This window comes from Pelodiscus sinensis, chromosome 24 (assembly GCF_049634645.1).
Source record: "Pelodiscus sinensis isolate JC-2024 chromosome 24, ASM4963464v1, whole genome shotgun sequence".
Lineage (NCBI taxonomy): Eukaryota > Metazoa > Chordata > Testudines > Trionychidae > Pelodiscus > Pelodiscus sinensis.
The window spans coordinates 21,962,512-21,983,236 of record NC_134734.1 but is presented as its reverse complement, the minus strand read 5'-3'; the positions used below and the strand labels follow the sequence as shown (position 1 = coordinate 21,983,236).

Genomic DNA, 20,725 nt, shown 5'->3' with positions numbered 1-20,725 from the left:
CACTTTACTGTGTCTCCTCGGCAACACAGCTACTGGGAGCACATTAAATCTGTCCTCTCCTTGTTTCATGGGCTTCCCACAGAATATCAATTTAAGCTCATGGTCTAAACCACATCTTCAAGGCACTCAATGGCCAGAATATATAAAAGATTGCCTAAAGCTCCAGGATAAACACTGTGGTCAACAGTTCAGCTCCTCCAGCACAATGCAATTTTCTACCATTTGGGGACAGCTTGTCTATGTAGGCAACAGCTTTCCCAAGGGACTGTCACTGGAACCAAGAAAAAAAATGGTCTGTTTCTCCTGCCATTATCACCTGCATTTCCACATCAAAAGCTATGTCTGGGACACATCCAGCCCACTTAATTAGCCTCATTAACACTTGACAGGTACTTCTGCTGTTATACATATATCTTGGTTTCTGTTATTTCCACTCCAATTCATCTGAGGAAGTGGGTTGTGCCCACGAAAGCTCATGAATCTATATATTTTGATTAGTCTCTAAGGTGCCACAGGTCCATTTGTTTTTAAAGTTACAGACTGACACATCTACCCCGCTGAGATTTTTTTACAGGAAGTAAGGACTATCACAAACCTGGCTACTGCCCACTTTAAGTGCCAAGTGCTCTTCTTTGATCATGACTTTGATAATATAAACACAGAGAAGCTGGTATATTTATAAAAAAAAATACCAGAATACCACATTACATTACATACAAAATCTTCACTATGAGAAGATAATAAAGTATGGCCCAAATGTGACAAATGTTACTCATGTCTCTTAATGCCCTCTGAAAGTTGCTCAGATACTATATACTCACAGCTGGCAACAGGGGTCTTCTATAGTTATCAAAGCAACTACATTGCGCACTAGTTATGCTGTTCTTTGCATGTTGGTTCTGAGGGTCAGCACCAACTGCCTGTCAGTATCTCAGTAACTATGCAACACATGCAATGATTGGCTAAGACTGGCTGCTTGCCAAAGTAAACAGGTTTGTATAATTGCTGGTTATTTTCCACCAACTCTACTGTAAATGTTAACATCTTTTCATGCAGTTCTTTCTTGGCTTCCTTACCGAGCACTCGCACGACCTGCCTGTGACGGGAGTTTCATGTGCTTTATGAAACTGCGCTTATGAAGTGAATATGCTATAACTGAGCTATGCTTGATGCAAGATGACACACATAACCTATCACTGGGAAGGTTGTGATTCTCCCATTTGTATGCAGGCAGCATTTTTGTAGATAAAGTTTGGAATACTGCCCCGCATATCTGTATTTCCTATTTACTGCTTTGGGTCGCGCCCACTGCTGACACTTCAGGTGTAACATGAAAGAGACCACCATCTTGATGGCCCATCCACAAGAGTCAATGGACTGTAAAAGAGGCCAACCTTTCTGCCCGTGAAGAATGGCTACAGGGGACCCTAGAGAGACATTTGACCATGTCACCAGATACTAGAATTCTGTAATCTTCCATGAGACACATAGGGAGGTTGTGAAATCTTCATTGCTAGAGATTTTTAAGTGCAGGTTAGACAAACACCTGTCAGGGAAGGTCTAAGATAATACTTAGTGCTGCCATGAGTACAGGAGACTGGACTATATGATCTTTCAAGAGCCCCTTATATTCCTACAACTCTATATTTATAACAGATCCAAGTTTGGGAATTTACTCTTCAAACTTACTGATATAGGGAGTGCAGTAAGATGCTTGAAGTCTTTCCTGGAGAGAAAAACACAAAGGACAGTGATGGCAAATTACACTTCTACCACCAGATCCCTAAAATGCAGTTTCCTACAAGGATCAATTCTCTCTCTGGTCCTGTTCAACATCTCTATGCAGCCACTACAAAAAGGTGGTAAGATGAAATGGACACAACAGCTAGGAATATGGTCAGATGACAACTCTACTTCTCCTTCGCCACTAGCATCAAGATAGCCCAGTGCTTGGACAAGTTTAGCTCATGGATGACGAGTAGCTGATCAAAGCTGCAGCACGGCAAGACAAAGGTGATGCTGGTGGAAAGAAATCACTTTGAAGAGTTCCCAGTCATTGTGCAGACTCTTTGGGATGAAGATTAACGTAACTAACTAGAGGGATTAGTTTACAAGACTACAAGGTTAGCTGATAAAGGTAACAGTATTGATCTAATATACTTGGACTCCTGTAAGGTACTTGACTTGATACTGCACAACATTTTGATTAAAAAAAATAGAGCAACATACATTAACATTGCAAATATTAAATGGATTAAAAACCAGCTAACTGATATGTCTCAAAATTTAACAGTAAATGGTGAATCATCATGAAGCAGATCTGTTTCCAGTTGGGTCTCATAGGGATTGGTTCTTGGTCCTACACTATTTTAACATTTTTATCAATGAAATGGAAAGAAAACAAAATAATAACTAAGAAAGCTTGCAAATGACAAAAAAAATGGAGAGAATGATAAATAATTCAGAAGTCTCTGATTCAGAACTATCTGGATTGCTTGGCAAAGTGTGTACAAACCAACAATACACACTTTAATATGGTTAAATGTACACATCCAGGAACAAAGAAAGTAGCCCACACTTACAAGATGAGATAGATGCGTTAACAGGGGAAACTTGAGGAGCTGAGGGGTTACTTTACCTTTGTATTTGGCACTGGTACAACTGCTGCTGGACTAATGTGTCCAGTTCTGGCATCCACAATTGATAAATTGGCACTCAAGAATGACGACAAGATTAGAAAACGAGTCTTACAATGACAAAATCAAGGAGCTCAACTTTATGTAGCTTAACAACGAGAAGGATAAGAGGTGACTTTATTACAGTCTAAGTACCTACATGGGGAAGGAATATTTAATAATGGGCCCCTCAAAGAGAAATAGGTATAATGTGACCCAATGGCTGGAATTTGACACTAAACAAAGTCAGACCAGAAATAAGGCACACGTTTTTATCTTTGTGAGTAATTAACCATGGATACAATCTGCCAACGTGTGTGGTGGATTCATCATCACTGACAATTTTTAAATGAAGATAAAATGTTTTCTCTAAAAGATGTGCTCTTACAATTAGTTCCCTGGCCAGTGTTATACAGGATCCCATTGGACCTTCTGGCCTATTGCCTTTATGAATCTATAGATAACTGGTCAGTTCAGTTAGATAGCTGGGCATCGCTCTTCCTCACTGATGTTAGCCTCTCAGATAGCAGCATCCAAGAGAACTGCTTTTTGCCATCACTGGCTGGCTAAGAGATCCACCCTGTCCCCAGTTACACATGCCTTTGTCATCTTCCATCAGGATTACAACAATGCAATATACTTGGGTATGAAGCCATCTGACTTTGGGAAATGCCAACTAATTCAGAATATGGCAGGGCAGCTTTTCTGAAAGACGGACTACTGAAAGCACATCAAATCTAGGCTTTCTTCTCCACATTGGTTTTCTATGTAGAATACTGAGCCAGGTTCAAGGTCTCTGTCCTTGTCTTCCAGGTGCACAGTTGCCACAGTCCAGGATATCTAGGCAATCTAGCTTTGGCATAAGGACTGTAGTTAACAATGCTGCTGCTTCAGCACTGTGGAACTTTCTACCACAAGAGTAAAAAACATTTATGCAGGAAACAGGGTACTTTCTCAAAGTCTGCTCCCAGAATGCGGAACAAACTCCCACCAAAGAACTACCACAAACTTCACTGGCTTCTGCTGCACGTGTGAAGTGCACTTCGTTTACTTGGCCTTCTTTAAAATGACACATTTAAATATTTATTTTAAAACTTCAGCATTCTGCATCCATAACAGAGTAGTAGAGAAAGTGAATCACATGACAGACACGTTGAACCAGAGAACACTGGTGTCTGCTGAAATGAAGAGCTCAGGACTTGAGAACTCACATGGAAGAGACATGGGTGCAGAGAGAACCCAGATTATCAACACAAAAAAAGGTGATTTTATGATACACGAAAGGCAACTATAAACAAAAAATTAGATTCAATAATAAACTTTGTAAATTGGTGGACTAGATTTTTTTAAAAAGGACTCATACAATGGCTTTAATTTAAAAATGGGTTACTTACCTTTTGTAACTGTTGGTCAAGATGATTTGCTCATATCCATTCCAATGTGCATGCGTGGCCATCAGAAGATTTTCCCTAGCAGTACCCTAGTGGGGTTGGCTGTAGCACCCACTGTAGCAACACCCCCCGTGGCATATATATACCCCTGCCGACTCGATGCCCTCTCAGTTCCCCTTTGCTGGAACAGCCCGTCAAAGGGAAGGCAGAACGTTCGTGTCCACTTCGGACCAATACATCTCAAAGAACAATAGTTACAAAAGGTATGAACCATTTTTACTTCTTCGAGCGATTGCTCATGTGCATTCCAATATGTGATTTAGCAGTTTGAGCAGAGGAGGTATCAGACCTCAACTCATTGCTGATTATAGGACAGTTCTGCCGAATGCAGCATCATCCTGTGCCTGCTGGGTGTGGGCGTAACGAGCCACACAGCTGTGCACGGAGGACGTCTTTGCCCTATAGATGTCCTGAATAGGGACCTGTGCTGGAAAAGCTGTAAGAAGCCTATGCCCTGGTGGAGTGTACTGTGACAGGGTAGGTCGTAGCAAAGTTCAGTACAAGCAGTGAACCAAGACGGTAGGTGCTGGGACATAATCGGGAATCCCTTCATACCCTCCACAACAGAGATGAAGAGCTGTGTTACGAAACGGTTTGGTACGCTCGATATAGAAGGCCAAGGCACGTCTTACGTCCAAAGAGCGCAGCCTCTGTCCCAACACTGTGGCAGTGTTGTCTTCAAGTCGTCATTGTCGTCAAAGTCGAGTCTCAAGTCACTACAGTTCAAGTCTCAAGTTGAGTCTCGAGTCCCTAAAGTCACTTTCAAGTCAAGTCTCAAGTCTTAATTTAAAAAATGTCATGTCACTTTTGTACAAGCCATCAATATCGGCATTTTTGGACAATTTTTTCACCAAGTCAATTTAACAAAATTAGCAAGACTCAAGTTGAGTCTCAAGTCACAAACAATGAACCCGAGTCAAATTGAGCCACCTAGGCGACTTAAGTCGGACTCGAGTTCAAGTCGCGGGACTCGAGTCAACAACTCTGGTCTGTGGCATGGGGTATTGGGAAGAAGGCAGGTAGAAAGTTGTCCTGGTTGACATGAAATGACACCACCTTTGGCAGGAATGTGGTGCGGGGGTCATAGCTGCACTTCATAAAAAGACAGAGTATCTGGGGGTTCAGAGCTAAGGGTCTGTAACTCCAACACCCTCTGGGCAGAGGTAATAGCTACCAGAACGGCCACTTTCTAGGACAGGCAGGATAAAGTAAGGGCTCAAATGGGGGTGCCATGAGCCAAAAGGACCAAATTCAGGACCCCCAGTGGTAGCGAGTGCCTCACCTGAAGGTAAAACCAGTCCCTTTCAGGAAACAACCCATCACCGGCTTTTTTGACTCCTGAGCCTGGATGGAATGCTGAAATCACCTCCAAGTGGACCTTAATGGATGACAGCCAGGCCATGGGGTTTCAGGTGAAGGAGGTAGCCCAGAAGCATGGGGACAGTGGCCCGCTGAAGGGGTGTGCCCTGATCGAGGCACCAAAGGGAGAACCTCTCCCATTTCACGAGGTAAGCGACCCTGGTAGAGGGCTTCCAGCTGCCCAGTCAGACCTCCGTGACCGAGTCCGAACACAGGAGCTTGAGTCAGTTCAGCAATGGAGCTTCCACGCTGGGAAGTGGAGCAGCTCCAGGTTCAGATGCTGTGCCAGGCTGTAATGCTGTGTTATGAGATCTGGGAACAGAGGAAGGGTCATCAGCCTGGTCACTGATAGGGATGTTAAATTTCATTTAATCAGCTAATAGAGTAGTGGATAGAATTTCCATCGACTACTCGATTCGTCGATGAGAGGAGAAACTGCTGAGCTGCAGCGGAGTTAGCTCCCGACCCCAGGAACTAACCCCAATGCAGCTCTGCCTTTTAAATGTAGTAACAGCCACCTGGCTCTTACTGCATTTAAAAGGCAGAGGCATATATATTTGTATGCTGCCCCTCTGCCGGGAGACCAGACACCTGCAGCCATGGGCTATAGAGCATAGCAATAGCTGTGGCCAAAGTACATGGTTTAGTCAACAGAGCCTAAGGCTGCCTGCAGGGCAGTTCTGGTGACCTTCCTGCAGCAATGCCACGAACTCCTGCCTACTGCCTGAGGGGAGGAGCTCCTGGGACTTGGAGAGCGTGTTCCAGGAATTGAAGGCATACTGGCTATGGGGCATGTGATGGTTTAAGACCCACAGCTGTAAATCCCCAGTCAAATAAACCTTGCACCCAAATAAGTCCAGCATCTTAGCATCCTTATTTTTGGTTTGGGCCAAAAGAAATCTGATGAGGTTCAACAAGGACATGTACAGAGTTCTGCCCTTGGGAGGGAAAAATCCCAAGCATTATTACAGGCTGGGGACTGACTGGCTAAGTAGCAGTTCAGCAGAAAAGGTCCTGGGGATTACAGTGGATGAGAAGCTGGTTATGAGTCAACAGTGTGCCCTTGTAGCCAAGAAGGCTAATGGCATATTGGGATGCATTAGGAGAAGCATTACCAGGAGATCAAGAGAAATTATTCCCCTCTATTCAGCACTGGTGAGGCCACATCTGTACCACGACTAGTTCTGGGTCCCCCACTACAGAAAGGATGTGGACACAATGAAAATGATTAGGGGGCTGGAGCACATGACCTACAAGGAAAGGCTGAGGGATTTGGGCTTATTTAGTCTGCAGAAGACTGAGGAGGGATTTGATAGCAGCCTTCAACTTCCTGAAGGGGGTGGAGAAAGGCTGGTCTCAGTAGTGGCAGATGGCAAAAAGAGAAGCAATGGTCTCAAGTTACAGTGGGGGAGATCCAGGTTGGATATTAGGAAAAACTATTTCACTAGGCAGATGGGGAAGCACTGGGATGGGTTCCCTAGGGAGGGGATGGAATCTCCTTCCCTAGAGGTTTTTAAGTCTCAGCTTGACAAAGCCCTGGCTAGGATGATTGAGTTGGTGTTGGTTTTGCTTTGGGCAGGGGGCTGGACTTGATGACCTCTTAAGGTCTCTTCCAGCCCTAGGATTCTATGAGGCAGCCCTGCAGGGTGGCCCTTACCCTTGGTGATAGGCCCACAGAGTCCAAAAGAGCCATTGAATTGGCATGTGCCACTGAGGGGGCCAGGACTGCACTAGTGCTGCAGTTGCCTCTGCATACTGATATTGCAAGCAGTGCTAGAAACGCAAATGGTACCAGTACCCAGAGCGCGGGGACACAAACTCAGTTTCTGATTCAGATGTGTACTCTCCTGCTGACCAGAAAGGAGCTGAGGTGTGTCCATGTTGGCTCACAGCTTCAGGTTTCCCATGATGCCACCAGCACAGAAGATTCCCAGGTGCTAGAGTCAGGGGAGGAGGCATAAAAAGTACCTCATGTGGTGCCATAGGTGAAGGCACTGGTACTAAATGAGCCACTGGTGGTGGTACTGACGGTGCCAAGATTGAGGGTGCTGAAGATGCCACCAGGGCTGCAGAAGGAGGGGGCAGGCCTGTCTCACATGAAAGCCAGTGCCACTCGTTCAATGAGGTCTTAGATGGCCTTAAAAGTATCCAGCATGGAGGGAAGATCAAAGTCCTCTTTCACCACCACTGGCACCAGAAAGTCCACTAACACTGGACTCAACAGTGCTCTAGGGCCCAGAGTTGACCACACTGGGGCCATAGGACTTGGAGCCAATCAGTCCTCTTCTTCATGGCATTGGATCAATACCTGGAGGATAAACCCATCCATATTCTGTGTAGATTGGTGCAGTGATCCCTACACTCGGCTGGGGGCGGCACTGAGGCCTCCTGAGGCCGCATACTGCACACTGAGGGAATCAGGGTTGCATCTGTCTGTGAGGCCTAGGTGCTGACTCTATGAGCAGTAGTTTAAACTGCTAATCTCTCTCCCTTTTAGATCTTGGCTTAAGCTAGGGTTCAGGAACCAATTTTGGGTCAGGGACCACTCCCCACATGCCCCCAGCACACCAGAGCTTTGGGGAGCTAGTAGATTGTGTGCTCCAGCTCCGTGGAGGAATGGCAGGAGGGTTGGAGCACCAGCACGGGTTCCTCAATGCTGGGGGAAGGCGGAACCCTGAGCTTCAGGGGCCAGATCCAAGCAAGCCAGGATCTGTGTCTGGCCCCTGGACCTTAGGTTCTTCACTTACCTTGCAGATGACCTTCTCCCAGTCACTTTAGGCAGGCAGTGTATAAATCACTTCCAGGCATGTGCTTGCTGCACTTAGCAGACTAAGCCCTGGAGTCACTGCATGCCCCAAGAGCACAACCCCCCCCCCCCCCCCCAACTACTACTAATGAAAAAAAAACCCAAAACTAATCTACACTACAAAGTACTACTAAAGGCCACAATGCTAGGGTTTAATGACTTTCAAAGCAAGAGGACACAAACTCTATCCACCGACCCTCCCTGGCAGAAAGTTGGGTTGCCAGGGGTATATATACACACGTCCAGTGAGGCACTGCTACAGTAGGTGCCACTGCTGACCCTAGCTACCACGAGGGAAAATCTTCTGACTGACACACACACACACACACACACACCCACCCCCCTACCTGAGCAATCACTTGAAGAATATTTACCTGCCTTTTTAAAGGGGTATCAAAACAGTTGCTCCCACTGTTAGTAAAAACTAAGAACAAACAATACATGAAGAAAATACAAACGTTCTTCAGAGCAAAGTTTAGCTGTAGTGTTTACCCTACGACCACCATTATCTTCCCAATCCTCAAAATCAAAACATGGCAATTTAGAGGCTCTTATATACAGGTCTGAACTATTATATGAAGGAAAATTCTCGGACATCTGAGAAGATCCTAGCACGAAACTATTTTAATAGTACTTGTAAGATTAAATAACCATTTGAAAGCTGCAAATCTAATATCTCACCTTCCAAGCATCAAGTTAGTCAACTAAATCCATCAAAAATTATGAGCACATTTCAAACTGTTTATTTCTGAGCTCCTAGCCACAATGTTTTCTATTGACAGTTTTAGGCACCTAGGATTAAAACATAAAATGCAAACATTTATATTAAAAATTCCATATTGTGTCTATTTCTTTGTGTACAAATGTATACATGACAAAAATAAAACAATCTTCTAGAATAACATTGTGTAAAAAAAAGTGCTTGCTGTTCAGATTTATTAACCCCACAAGCAACATGCTCAAATGGAATTACTAATCACTGAATTTATTAAAAGGCTAATTTAAGGCACAGAAATCCCATCATTTCTCAGAAGGCAAGAGCAGGAATTAGCCCCATAAGCTTTCTTCACTTCAAGTTTTGAACATACTAGTAGCTGAGTAGAATTTCCAGTCAAATTTCTATCATTGGGAAAAAAAGGGGGGAATTAAAAACATTTAACTTTTCAGGAAATCTGGTTTTGTCTCATCTTTTAATCAGAACCAGACCTTTGTGTGTGTTAGTTCTTTATTTTTTCCACTGATGTCTTCTGTTGCGTGGCTTTCTTGGGACAGTACTTAATCCAATACGAATAATTATTAGGACCTTAATTCCTAAATCAGTAGCTATGGTAAAGGTATGCAACTTTACTCATGAAGTTACTTTTAATTAAATCTTTCATCTTACACTGCAAACAAACAAGTAAAATACTTTCAAGACGTTATAGGTAAGTTTCAGCTACTTTTTCCATGTAATGGATTGTGTGATTTCTAGCAGCATAGCACAGCACAGCACAACACAGGTGGATTTGCAGTGGAACAGTATAAGGAAGGAGAAACCATGAACTGATTTATACAACTTTGTAGTCCAGGTGCACATTTTAAAAATGTAAAAAAACCCAGAAAATTAATTTTCTGTGTAGAAAATCAAAGAACAAAACTTAAAAAGCTTACATTTCTTATAATGCTGTTCTCAAAGAGCAGGAAAAGCTAAATAGTTTAGTGAAGAAAAGAAACCATGAAGGCTGACTCATTTGCCCTTCTTGATACTTTCATCAGATCCTTTATACTCAAGTCTCAACTGCGCATCTCTGAATGTACAATGATCAAGTGTATCAAACTAAGGTCTGATATCAACACCACATGGTTAACATTATTCTATGATTGGTTTTGCCAATAACTCAGTTGTGATACTATATACTTGTGGGCACTTTGGTTTTAAATTCCAGTTTTCAGTATGATTTGCTGAGAAATTATGTCTAGCCTACATTTTTCTCTCTCACCAATTCCGAGTTACCTAAATGAATTATGTTATTTAAAAAAAAAAAAAAAACACCTTTGATACTATTTCTATACTTAGATCAGTGGTTCTCAAACTTTTTGGGCTCTGGAGCCCTTTACATGTGTAAAAATTTATGCAGAGCCCCAGCAGTCCACTGATTGTATGTGCGGAGCCCCAGCAGTCCACTGATTGTATGTGTTGTACCTATCGATGTTTCAATCACAGAGCACAGTTTGAGAAACACTGACTTAGATAAACTCTGGATTACAAATCTTCAGATCTGACATACATATTAATCCTCCATAAGGAACATTTAATTTGCAACATTTGAAAAATGTGCTTCACAAAATACTAGCTTCCTAACCAGTGTAGAGTGATCACTGGCACAAACATCTACATAGCTACTTGAGTGTTTATATGTAGGGATATCCATTGTATCTCACTCTCAGTACAGACACTATGCCCTGGCAATCATCTCCTTCCCCTATCTCTCTCCACCTACTTGCACTGGAAGTCTCACTATCATCAGAGTTATTTCTGTTAGGTCCTATTGCCAGCATTCTACACATTCTACAATTTTACACATTCTTTCTACAACACAGTGCAGTGTGGGGTACAGAGCCTCAAAGCATAAGAAATCTGAAATGAATCTGTTTGAGATTTCAATTTAACAATACTGGTTTAAGAAAAGAATGAAAAATGTAATGCAAATACATGAACTTATGAAACATTACAGATAAGATTTTAAGCATACAAGTCAGGAAAAATCAAAGCTGTAGTTACTGAAAGCCCCATCAATTCTATCACATTGCATACACTATATTATGGCAGTACAAGAAAACACTATATACAGTAAGAAAATGCTACATATTCATGCAATGTTCTCAAGTTATGGCTGCTGTGGGAATAATAATTTTAATTTTCCTGACTTGTTTAAAATCTTAACTATATTGTTGCATTACACTTTCTAATATTTCCTTTTAGATACACAAGCACATGGAGACCAACATTACTTGTTCGTTGGAAAAATGCATGATCTGAACAAAAAGCAGTTTTGGCATGTGCTCTTTTCACAGATGTGTGCATGCAGTTTGTTCCATTAATTTGCTACCTGTGCTTCACACACTTTACATTTTAACACTGATCTTGACAAGCCTTCTAATACGCTGTTAACTTTTCCAGAAAGCAGAATATTTTGTTGTGCAATCCTCCGAGGGGGGGGGGGGGGAGAGGGGGGAAGAGACTTCACTAAGTTAGGCTCTATGTAAAAGTTCAAAGACATTATACATGATTCAGTTTCTATTATGCTGAGATCCCTTAAGACAAACATTCAAAAGTGCAGGGACATATGTAACAGCATTTACAACTACGTCAGTGACATTTGCTGTATCCAAGTCACAAAGTGACAGTAAACAGAATTAAAACCCACTGGTGTGTCTCAGACAAATGTCCTGAAATTGTGGGAAGAGTACTCTAAAAAACTAACAAAAAAGTAAATCGCAGCCCCACAAAACTCCCAACAGTTAGCTTTCCTTTTAAAATGGTCAAAAACAAGACCACATAATGCTCAAAAACGTAGGTCACTGGACTGCTCTGATTCCATGTTCCAGGGCACTGCTGGACAGGTACATCCCTCCCCTTCAGGTCACTGAATCTTTCTTCTTTCGGAATGGCGACTTTAGTCTTTTCCATACACTGCTTTTGGGTTTGGATTTTTTTCCCATGGCCATTACTGCTTCCTTCTCTTTCCTACGGATTTCTCGCACAAGAGCATGGAACACGTCATCAATATAATAGCGGTATGCGGCTGAAGTTTCAAAAAAAGGGCAGCTGAACTCCCGTGCTAAAGCAGAGCCTTCTTCTTTGGAGACCTTCAACAAAGTACACATTTGTCAACCAAGTGTTCATTCCTTCCCTCTTTTCTGCTCCCTCCTGTTCCTCTTGCTCAATCATGTGCATTACTTGAAAATTGCTGTCATGTAATATCAAAAGTATTTAAAAGGGTGTTATGCGGAGGTGAGAGAAAAATGGTTCTCCTTGGCCTCTGATGATAGGACAAGAAGCAATGGGCTTAAATTGAGCAAGGGAGGTTTAGGTTGGATATTAGGAAAAACTTCCAGTCAGGGTGGTTAAATGCTGGAATAAATTGCCTAGGGAGGTTGTGCAATCTCCATCACTGGAGATATTTAAGAGCAGTTTGGATAGACATCTATCAGGGATGATTTGCTCTCATGGCAGGACCAAGCACCATCTAGGAGACTGGTCTTCATCTCTCAAGGTTTCTTCCAGTTCTAGTATGCTATGATTCTGCTATTCCATAATAAAACTACATGCATTCAGTGCTTAAAATCTTTCAACATGACGAATACAAATAATTTAAACATTAAACCAAGAGCAAAAAATTTAATTCAAGGAAAGGAATAAATAAATAAATTTGGATAATCCTCAGCATTGTTTTAAGTTTGGGCCAAACTTCACTTCACCATAATCCACTTCTGACAATAAAAAGTTACTACACGACTCAAGGAGGAACACAAGCCTGAGCTCGCCCAAGCCCTGCCACACTGGGTTTGGGGGAATTCAGCTCAGACAGCAGGACTTGAGTGTTGGCTTCAGCCCCAGGCCTCATCAAGTTTCATGCCAGCCCTGGCAACCCCATTAAAACAGGTTTGTCACCCACTTTGAGAACTGCTGTTTCAAGACATGCACTTTCTGAACTCCTTTGGGTAGTTTACCTGTCGTAGCAGTGTCAGATCAGATTTGTTCCCCACAAGAACTACAGGAGTGTCATCAGTGCGCCGAACACGGTAGATCAGCTGTTTGAACTCGCGCACTTCATGAAAACTGCGACGATCCGTGATTGAATAACAGATGATAAATCCCTCACCTGCCCTCATGTACTGGTCTCTCATGGCTGTAAATTCTGCCTAGAAATAAAGATGTATTTCAAAGCCCATAAAAGCTCAACAGCTATCATCACTGGCAGCGCTCTATCCATTTTAACAACAGCTATGCACCACACATCATACTGGTTTACTTAAGCCACAAATGGTCCACTGGAAAAACTGGAGATTTTATGAATTCCCTATGTGAGATATCACTTCAACACCTGAAATCCACAGCCAAAAGTGCAACATGTAGTAGTCAGAGTTAAAAGAATGTTATGAACAATCTGTTTCCTTTCTATTCTTTTGCACAACAAAGTATTGGGGAAATTTGGAACCAATGAAGCAAATGGAAGCAATGAGAAAAGATGAGTGGAACTTAAATTTCTTATAGCCAGGGCTCGCCGAACGGCGCTGTCCAGCGATCCGGCTCTTCTGGGTTACAATCTACTCGCCACAGGCGAGTAGATTGTATTATTTGTCGAGCCCTGCTCATAGCTACTGTCCTATCACAACTTGCCCTGTCAAGAGGTGGAGGGGAGGGGGGGAAGGGGCTTAGCAATACAACAGTACCTGTAAGAAATGTAAGTGTGAGGTGGAGTGCAGGGAACTTAGGGCAAAGGATTGAGGACAAGCATGCAAGAGTCAGGGGTGGGATATATGATGGGCTCAGAGCAGAAGGATGTGGAGGTGCCTGACAGAGGGGAGTTAGGGCAGGGGCTGGGGGTGTAGGAGTGAGTGGGGAAGGGGAGAAAGGGCACCATTTTAGAAGAAAAGACAGACAGACAATACATTTTTAAAGGATCTCTGTGAATATGCCTGGCCATTAGTTCCAGCTATTCATATTTTCATTGCTCACACACCTGTCCTGCTGTGTCCAAGATGTCCAAATTTGCAGGTTCATCATCAATCCGTATTCGTATTTTATAAGCATCCTCTGTGGATTAAGAAGATGGATGGGTGACATTCAGTAAAACTATAGTACCTCTCTCATGTACACAAGGAAAGAAACAGATGCAAATACTACTATCAAGCACTTAGTATGTTATCTGTTGAAATCATTAAAAACTTTAATGTAGTTCTTTATCAAGTAATTAAAACTAATCAAAATGTAACTGCTCTAATGATACACGGATTTGGTCAAAATTTTCTACTTAATGCTATTCTTGATATAAACCAACAGAAAATACATTACAACTGATAAAGTAAGACTTCAGTTTTGCACATCTTAATAAAGACATAAGAATACACTATTACATTTCTCTCAGACTAGTGGGCCTTCCCCAACTGAGATGAACAGGCAGACAAAATAATTCTAGTGACAGCTACGAACAGCACTGCCAATTGCCTAAATAGGATAAAATATGAAGTGCACATCTAGTCTACAAGCACAAAAGCACAAGTAGGCTGCTGTAGCGTAGACTAAGGATGTGAAAGTTTAATTGTGTAAACAGTTAACCGATAAGGGAGAGTGAGTGTATCACATAGGCTGCCGCTCCACTCCCAGGATGCAGGGCTGCAGATGAGCGAGTGTGCGCCCAGCAGTGTGCGCAAGACAGCAGCCAGCTTCCTGGGGGTGGGGTAGCAACTGGTGAATGCTGGGAGCTGGCTTAAAAGATGGTGCCTGGCATGCACCAGCTCCCAGGGAACTGGCTGCTGCCCCAAATTCAGCGGTTACACATTTACTCAATTACCAGCTTTATATATAAGCTTTACACTGCAGAGTCCTCAGTGTGTGTAAAATGCAAGTACAAAGATCAGTACAGATTCTTTAGAGAATAGTAGGAATATGGTTATTTCTTTGTGCCCAGTTGTAGAGGTAAATGCATCTGGTTAACAAGAGCTAATTCCACTGCTCAATTTAAAAAAAAAAAATCTCATTCAACTAGACATTACACTACTACTTATCCAAACGTCAGCATAAATTTTCCACTAAGTGTGTGAACTCAATTTACAGATGTGAAATTTTCTTCTCCACATTTTCAAAATGTAAAGGCAACAGTAAAATCATCAAAGGCTAGGTCTACACCAAAGGGGAAGGTTCAATTAAGATACGCAACTCCAGCTATGTTAACTACATAAGCTGGAGTAGATGTGCCTTGATTCGAGTTTCCCTGCTGTCCCCATGGCAGAAGGCCAATAGGAGCAAATATCTCCCTTGTTTTCCCATACTCCTTGCAGGAGAAATAGTACTGGTCGCTGACGGGCACCCTCAGAGTTTGATTTAGCAGGTCTTTACTAGATTAATGGGGAAGATTGACACTGCCGTGATCAGAGACATGGCCTTACTCTCCAATACACACAAGAGTCCCTTCGAATTACCATCTCAATCATGGATCTCCAACTTCAAGCAAGCTTGTGTTGCAAAGGGAGAGCCAGAGCTATACACCAAACTGATAGCCAGGCAATTAAATATATGCAGTAAGTTAGCTAAACGTAGCTTTCATTGTACTGAAAATTTAAGAGTATTTGGTTATATTTATAGTTATATATTTAATATTATTGTGCAATCCAGATCATTCTGCATTAGTGACCTGTCCTCTTCATTATTTACTACTCTTATTGTATCATGAGCAAACTTTATCAGCGACGACTGTCTTCTTCCAAGTCGCTGCTAAAAATATTAAACTGCACAAGGCCAAGATTGATCCCGGAGGAAGCCTACTAAGAGCACCCGTACTCAGAGGATTCCCCATTTAAAATTACATTTTCAGTCCTATCAGTCTGCCAGCTTTTAATCTACTCAATGTGTTAACTTTGTACTGCTCTAATTTTTTTTAATCAAGACGTTGAGAAGTATGAGTATATGACATCAACAACATTAACTTTGACAACCAATCTTGATATTTTTGATGAAATTACAAGTTAGTTTGATAGGATCTATTTTCCATAAACTCACATTGACTGGCTTTCATTACAGCCTCCTTTAATTCTTTATTAATGCACTTCCATATCATCCATTCCATTATCTTGATCAGGATCGATGCCAGATTGACTGACCTATAATTACCTAGGTCATCCCATTTGACCCTTTTAAATATTGGCACATTAGCTTTCTTGCAGACTTCTGGAACCTCTTTGCTATATGACTTAATTAAAATCAACATGAATGGCCCAGAAAGCTCCTCAAAGAGCTCTTAAAATCCTTTGATGACATTATTTGGACTTGCTGAATTAGTGTCTAACTTTAGTATCTGATATTTACTACTGTGGGAGTTTGGCACAACTGCATAATGCTGAATTTGCACAGAAGTGAATATTGTGTGCACATCAGTTTCATCTTTCCTCCCCCCCTACAGAAATGGACTACAGAGCTGCTGGCCCTGGTAGAGCACAGCTCACAGATAGAAGACATTGCCAGAGGAATGGAGAGAGAGCTGGAGTTCCTTATACACCTGAAGGAAGGAGGTGGTGTGCAGGAAACTCCACACAAGACCAAGCATCAGCTTTTTTTAAAGTTTCTTTTCATATGGCACGCATTCTAAATCCCTAATAATTGTTGTTGCCATTTGCTCAACTTTTTCCAGTGCTAAGATATATTTTTGAGATACGGCGACCACATCTGTATGCAGCTGTCAAGATGAGGGCGTACCATGGATTTATATAGAGGCAATAAGATATTCTGTTTTATTGGCTATCCCTTTTTTAATGATTCCTAACAATGTTTGTTTTGACTGCTGCTGTGTACGGAGTGGATGTTTTCAGAGAACTATCCAGAATGGTTCCAAGACTTTCTAAAGTGGTATAATTAAATTTAGTCCCCAGCATTTTGTACATATAGTTGGGATTACGTTTTCCAATGTGTATTACTTTGCATTTATTAACACTAAAATTCATTTGCCATTCTGTTGCCCAATTATCTAGTTTTGTGAGATCCTTCTGAAGCTCTTCATAATCTGCTATGTTGAACAGTTTAGTATCATTTGCAAATTTTGCCACCTCACTTTAATAGTTAAATGTAAATTATTTAAAAGAAGTTTCAGCAGCTACTCCTTTATACAAGTTGTGTGTAGGGAGAGGGCTTTTAAGCTGACTCCCTGCACATACAGACTCCCAGCCACTTGCCCTGCCCTCCACCCCCCACTGCTACCTCTGTATCAGATGTAAAGGCTCATAAAAGTCAGCTCTCTGTGGCACTGGCTCCTATCTGCTCTCTCCTTGCCCCACTCGCTCTGTAACAAAGGCAACAGCGGGTGGTGGGGGAAGGTGCACAGAGAGGCATACCTCTAAACATGAAGGTTAACCAATGAGTCCAGGGTCATTGGTTAATACAAGGTTCATGGTAAACGATTCCACAAAAGCTACTTCTTAATTGGCAAAGATTAGATATTGGGGAAGTTTTTCTTACCAATGGTAGGATCATGGTCCTCTGGGAAGCGGTGGCTGATAAACTGCATAGTCATTGCTGAAAAATAACATTGGATAACACAGTTACACAGATGACTCCACACAGCTGACCAAGTTGTTTTTAACTGACAAAAGCTTATGCCCAAACAAATCTGTTAGTCTCCAAGGCGTCACAGGACTCACTGTTTGCAGATACAGACTCACACAGAGGCCAGTGATCTCCAGGCCTCCGGAGGAATCTCACAAGTGGAGGTGGGGGCCGGGTGAATTGCAGAAGTGCTGACGGTACAGACACATGGAGGTGATTCGAGGGGAGCAGGGCAGGGGGAAAGGCACATCGTGTTCCCTGTCAATCTCACGGGCGATAGGGCAACATGGAAACGATCAGTGTGAAGCCCTAAGCGCTGCTCTCTGCCCCACTGGCTCCCCCACACGAAGGGCTCTCGGAGATTGGGGAAAACCCGAGCTTGAGACTCCCGAACGGCCAGGTAGTAAGGGTCACTGGCCACCCCCCTCACACCTACACCCCCCCCCCGGCCCAGCCTGGGCCGCCCCCCTCGCCCCTACCACCTCCCCCCCGCCCGGCCCAGCCTGGCCCGCCCCCCTCGCCCCTACCCCCTCCCCCCCCCGCCCAGCCTGGCCCAGCCTGGCCCACCCCCCCTCGCCCCTACCACCTCCCCCCCCCCGCCCAGCCTGGCCCACCCCCCCTCGCCCCTACCACCTCCCCCCCCCCGCCCAGCCTGGCCCACCCCCCCTCGCCCCTACCACCTCCCCCCCCCCGCCCAGCCTGGCCCACCCCCCCTCGCCCCTACCACCTCCCCCCCCCCGCCCAGCCTGGCCCACCCCCCCTCGCCCCTACCACCTCCCCCCCCCCGCCCAGCCTGGCCCACCCCCCCTCGCCCCTACCACCTCCCCCCCCCCGCCCAGCCTGGCCCGCCCCCCCTCGCCCCTACCACCTCCCCCCCCCGCCCAGCCTGGCCCGCCCCCCCTCGCCCCTACCACCTCCCCCCCGGCCCAGCCTGGCCCGCCCCCCCTCGCCCCTACCACCTCCCCCCCGGCCCAGCCTGGCCCGCCCCCCCTCGCCCCTACCACCCCCCCCCGGCCCAGCCTGGCCCGCCCCCCCTCGCACCTACCACCCCCCCCCGGCCCAGCCTGGCCCGCCCCCCCTCGCACCTACCACCCCCCCCCCCGGCCCAGCCTGGCCCGCCCCCCCTCGCACCTACCACCCCTCCCGGCCCAGCCTGGCCCGCCCCCCCTCGCACCTACCACCCCCCCGGCCCAGCCTGGCCCGCCCCCCCCCCGCACCTACCTCCCCCCGGCCCAGCCTGGCCCGCCCCCCCCGCACCTACCCCCCCCGGCCCGCGGGCCGCCCCCTCGCACCTACCCCCCCCCGGCCCAGCCCCTCACATCTACCCTCCCCCCCTCGGGCACTCACCGCTCTTGCCCACGCCGCCGGCTCCCAACATCACCAGCTTGTACTCGCGGGGCTGCACCGCGGCGCCGGCCGGGCGGGCTCCCGCGTCCATCGCCCCGGCCGGGCCCTCTTGTTCCGCTCCGAGCCGCGCAGCCAAAATGGCGGCTCCCGCCCTCGCCCCACCCCTTCCGCGCGCGCAGGGAGACACCGGCCCGCGGGCACCGTGTCCCGGCCGCGCCGAGGGGCCGCTCCTGCCCCGGCTCCCACCGCCCCCGCACTACATCTTCCGCCCTTCCTCCCGCCTTAACCCCTTTCCCCTCCCCCCACCTCAGCCCAACCCACTTCCCCTCCCCCCCTTACCTCAGCTCAGCCCCTTTCCCCTCCCCCCCTTACCTCAGCTCAACCCGCTTCCCCTCCCCCCACCTCGGCCCAACCCCTTTCCCCTCCCCCCTTACCTCAGCTCAACCCGCTTCCCTTCCCCCCCCACCTCAGCCCAACCCCTTTCCCCTCCCCCCTTACGTCAGCTCAACCCGCTTCCCTTCCCCCCCCACCTCAGCCCAACCCCTTTCCCCTCCCCCCTTACCTCAGCTCAACCCGCTTCCCCTCCCCCCACCTCGGCCCAACCCCTTTCCCCTCCCCCCTTACCTCAGCTCAACCCGCTTCCCCTCCCCCCACCTCGGCCCAACCCCTTTCCCCTCCCCCCTTACCTCAGCTCAACCCGCTTCCCCTCCCCCCCACCTCAGCCCAACCCCTTTCCCCTCCCCCCTTACCTCAGCTCAACCCGCTTCCCTTCCCCCCCCACCTCAGCCCAACCCCTTTCCCCTCCCCCCTTACCTCAGCTCAACCCGCTTCCCTTCCCCCCCACCTCAGCCCAACCCCCACTCTGACCCCAGCTCAGCTGCCCTCCTTGCCATAGCCCAAGCCCCTTCCCCTCCCCCCCCAGCTCAACCCCTTCATTGCTGCTCTCCAGTGGGCCCGGGGCGCGTGGGCAAGGGCGAGGCAGAGAGGCCCGTGCTGCCCAGCTGCTTCGCAGGGCCCCCAGCTCGCTCTGTGTTCTGCTGGTGCCTCTTCGCCAGTGTCTCAGCCCAGACAATTCATTCTGCAGAGGGATGCGAACCCGCCGCCAGGCAAAAGGAACAGCTGGGAGTCTTCCCGCTCGCTTGCCCTCAGGAGCAGCATGTAAACATGGGGAGGGGCAACTTTCAAAAGACTGAAGAACTGTTCGAGCCCAGGCTCTAGTGCCAGTGAAATTGAAGTCAGGAAGGCCCCTCAAGCGCCAAGTCAGAGGGAAGCGATGTTAGTCGATGCCCACAAAAGTGAGGAGTCTTGGGCCACCTTACGGACTAACAGATTTATTTGGTTTTAAGTTGTCCTGGGCAAAAGCCCCCAAAAGCTTGTGCCCAAATAAGTCTGTTAGTTTTTAAAGTGCCTCAGGAGGAGTCATTGAATTTGAAGGACTGGGGCTTATTAAAATTAATGTATAGCATAAAAGAGTAGTTTTAAAAGTTGGAGATATGTTACTATAAGCATAGCAAGTTCAACTATATGAACACAATCAAACCCAACAATTATCCCCCTGCCAAACCAAAGTACTGCATTGCATGCACCGTTCTGCCCCGTACAGAGGACGAGAGAGAAGGAAACCACAAGACAGAAGTGGGTGCACTACTGAAAAGAGCTCAGATATTGCAATGAGGGAATAGCACAAGAACCTAAATAGAACAGAACAAAATGTGTCCCGTTAAAAATGATTTAATAGGTTTTAAATACTATAATAATGGCTTTTATTAATGAGTAAGTATATTTCATC

At 45.8% G+C, this 20,725-nt stretch overlaps 1 protein-coding gene across 2 annotated transcripts; it reads right to left on the bottom strand.

Annotated features, from left to right (window-relative positions):
* Positions 1–10,314: 10,314 nt before the first annotated feature.
* On the bottom strand, positions 10,315–19,176 carry RIT1 (Ras like without CAAX 1). Of its 2 annotated transcripts, none has more exons than XM_075908317.1 (5): positions 18,937–19,176; positions 17,503–17,559; positions 14,018–14,091; positions 13,005–13,196; positions 10,315–12,140 (listed from the first exon to the last, which is right to left on the bottom strand). In XM_075908317.1, exons 1-5 carry the CDS (start codon positions 19,025–19,027, stop codon positions 11,910–11,912), a joined length of 645 nt encoding a protein of 214 aa, XP_075764432.1. In that variant the 5' UTR covers positions 19,028–19,176; the 3' UTR covers positions 10,315–11,909. The 2 variants fall into 2 exon arrangements, with proteins under 2 accessions (XP_075764432.1, XP_006132109.1); XM_006132047.4 differs by lacking the exon at positions 18,937–19,176 and adding an exon at positions 17,685–18,001.
* Between the last annotated feature and the right edge of the window lie 1,549 nt (positions 19,177–20,725).